At 46.6% G+C, this 2,500-nt stretch overlaps 1 protein-coding gene across 2 annotated transcripts in view; it reads left to right on the top strand.

Annotated features, from left to right (window-relative positions):
- The window catches only part of senp7 (SUMO specific peptidase 7), a 15,723-nt gene that overhangs the window by 3,214 nt on the left and 10,009 nt on the right, over positions 1-2,500 (top strand). For both annotated transcript variants that reach the window (XM_031580899.2, XM_031580904.2), the window contains exons 3-6: positions 1,095-1,128; positions 1,245-1,451; positions 1,731-2,008; positions 2,456-2,500. The exon at positions 2,456-2,500 is cut by the window's right edge and continues 71 nt beyond it. In XM_031580899.2, coding sequence (XP_031436759.1) covers positions 1,095-1,128; positions 1,245-1,451; positions 1,731-2,008; positions 2,456-2,500 — 564 coding nt within the window. The remainder of the gene's footprint in view (positions 1-1,094; positions 1,129-1,244; positions 1,452-1,730; positions 2,009-2,455) is intronic.

Below are 2,500 nucleotides of genomic sequence, written 5' to 3' on the forward strand. Positions count from 1 at the left end.
ATCAATACTGCTTATGTTGAGTAGGGGTTCCACTTCAGTATGTCATCAATACTGCTTGTTGAGTAGGGGTTCCACTTCAGTACGTCATCAATACTGCTTATGTTGAGTAGGGTACGTCATCAATACTGCTTATGTTGAATAGGGTACGTCATCAATACTGCTTATGTTGAGTAGTGGTTCCAATACGTCATCAATACTGCTTATGTTGAATAGGGTACGTCATCAATACTGCTTATGTTGAGTAGGGGTTCCACTTCAGTACGTCATCAATACTGCTTATGTTGAGTAGTGGTTCCAATACGTCATCAATACTGCTTCTGTTGAGTAGGGTACGTCATCAATACTGCTTATGTTGATTAGGGGTTCCACTTCAGTATGTCATCAATACTGCTTGTTGAGTAGGGGTTCCACTTCAGTACGTCATCAATACTGCTTATGTTGAGTAGGGTACGTCATCAATACTGCTTATGTTGAGTAGGGGTTCCACTTCAGTACGTCATCAATACTGCTTATGTTGAGTAGGGTACGTCATCAATACTGCTTATGTTGATTAGGGGTTCCACTTCAGTATGTCATCAATACTGCTTGTTGAGTAGGGGTTCCACTTCAGTACGTCATCAATACTGCTTATGTTGATTAGGGTACGTCATCAATACTGCTTATGTTGAGTAGGGGTTCCATACGTCATCAATACTGCTTATGTTGAGTAGGGGTTCCATACGTCATCAATACTCCCTTTCTGCCCCGCTCCCAAAATCCTGAACCCAAAAATGATCTTCCTCCAGAATTCAGCACTACACAGTTCAGTCTTTTCACATGTCTTTGGGAGTAGATTTCTAACATATATACGTTTAAATGTATATATATAACATTTTACAGTCCAGTAAAGTGATTTTGTGTGTTTGCGTATGTTTGTGCATATGTGTATGTGACTGAATGTCTGACCTTAAAAGGTCCAGGAAATTGTGTATATGTTTGAGTCCATGTCAGCATGACTTTAACAGTCCAGTACACTGTGTGTGTGTGTGTGTGTGTGTGTGTGTGTGGTAATCAGTGTGTGTCTTTCCAACGCCATGTTTATTTGTCCTCCTCAGATTACAGATGAGAATATCACTTTCCCACTGAAAGGTAGGCGTGTGTGCCTGTGTGTCTGTGTGTGTGTTTGTGTGAGTGTGTGTGTGTGAGTGTGTGAAAGCGTGAAAGCGTGTGTGAAGATGATGATTTTCCTTCCTCGCTGTCCCCAGACTTCTCGGGAGCTGGCCTGACGGTTGACATGGCGACAGCAAACCTTTGCAGGTACAGCCTGTTGGACGCCCATGGACTCCAGAGCAGCGGATTGGCTCAGCAGGGGGAGGCCCCACCCCCTTCTATGCTCCTCCTATGGGTGTCTAAGGATCAGGCTCGTCAATTGCACAGTGACCTGTCAGTCATCCAGCCAGGGACACGCCCAGGTGAGGCCCCTCCCCCTGCTCGAGCGCTCTGTCTGACGGTTCTCTCATAAACAAACCCAAGCGATTTCTCTTTCTGTGTGTGTGTGTGTGATTGCCTTTTGGATGGATGTTTGTGTCTTAAACTGTTTGCTTTGTATGTGTATGAACTTTTACTCTTTGTGTGTGTGTGTGTGTGTGCGCTTGCGCGTGTCCTCTGTGTGTGTGTGTGTGTGTGTGCGCTTGCGCGTGTCCTCTGTGTGTGTGTGTGTGTGTGTGTGTGTGTGTGTGTGTGTGTTGCAGTGGAGGGCAGTGCGTGTGTGTGTGTGTGTCTGCATGAGTCCGTGTCCGTGTTGAGAGTGGAGCAGGCGATGCTGGCCTCCATCTTGGACATCGTGGGGTTAAGACTGGGGAACAGCCAGCTCCTCTCTCCCCTGGCCCCCTCCGAGAGCCTCCAGGCCATACGCACATCAGGGGACACAACACACACCTCAGGGGACACACACCTGCTCAAGCTGCTGGCCCCGCAGGACCTCCTCCAGGGCCACACCGACGCACAGCCAACCGCTTCCGCACACAAGGTCATTAATGTGTGTGTATGAACATGTGTGTGTGTGTGTGTGGTCTCCGAGACATGACGCTCATTGACACACTTTAAGTGTCATCATTGTGTGCGTGTGTGTGTGTGTGTGTGTGTGTGTGTGTGTGTGTGTGTGTGTGTGTGTGTGTGTACGTGCACATATTTTGTCCAAATTCTTCTTATGAAGGTCTATGCAAGAGTGTGTTTGTTTATATTATGTAGAGTGCTGTGTGTTATTTACTGTGTTTGTGTGTGTGTGTGCGCGTACGTGCACATATTTTGTCCAAATTCTTCTTATGAAGGTCTATGCAAGAGTGTGTTTGTTTATATTATGTAGAGTGCTGTGTGTTATTTACTGTGTGTGTGTGTGTGTGTGTGTGTGTGTGTGTGTGTGTGTGTGTGTGTGTGTGTGTGTGTGTGTGTGTGTGTGTGTGTGTGTGTGTCACAGGAGCCTGAACCAATCTACACCGTGCTGCACAGTTGTCATCAGGGC

The sequence above is a fragment of the Clupea harengus genome, chromosome 2 (assembly GCF_900700415.2).
Source record: "Clupea harengus chromosome 2, Ch_v2.0.2, whole genome shotgun sequence".
NCBI lineage: Eukaryota > Metazoa > Chordata > Actinopteri > Clupeiformes > Clupeidae > Clupea > Clupea harengus.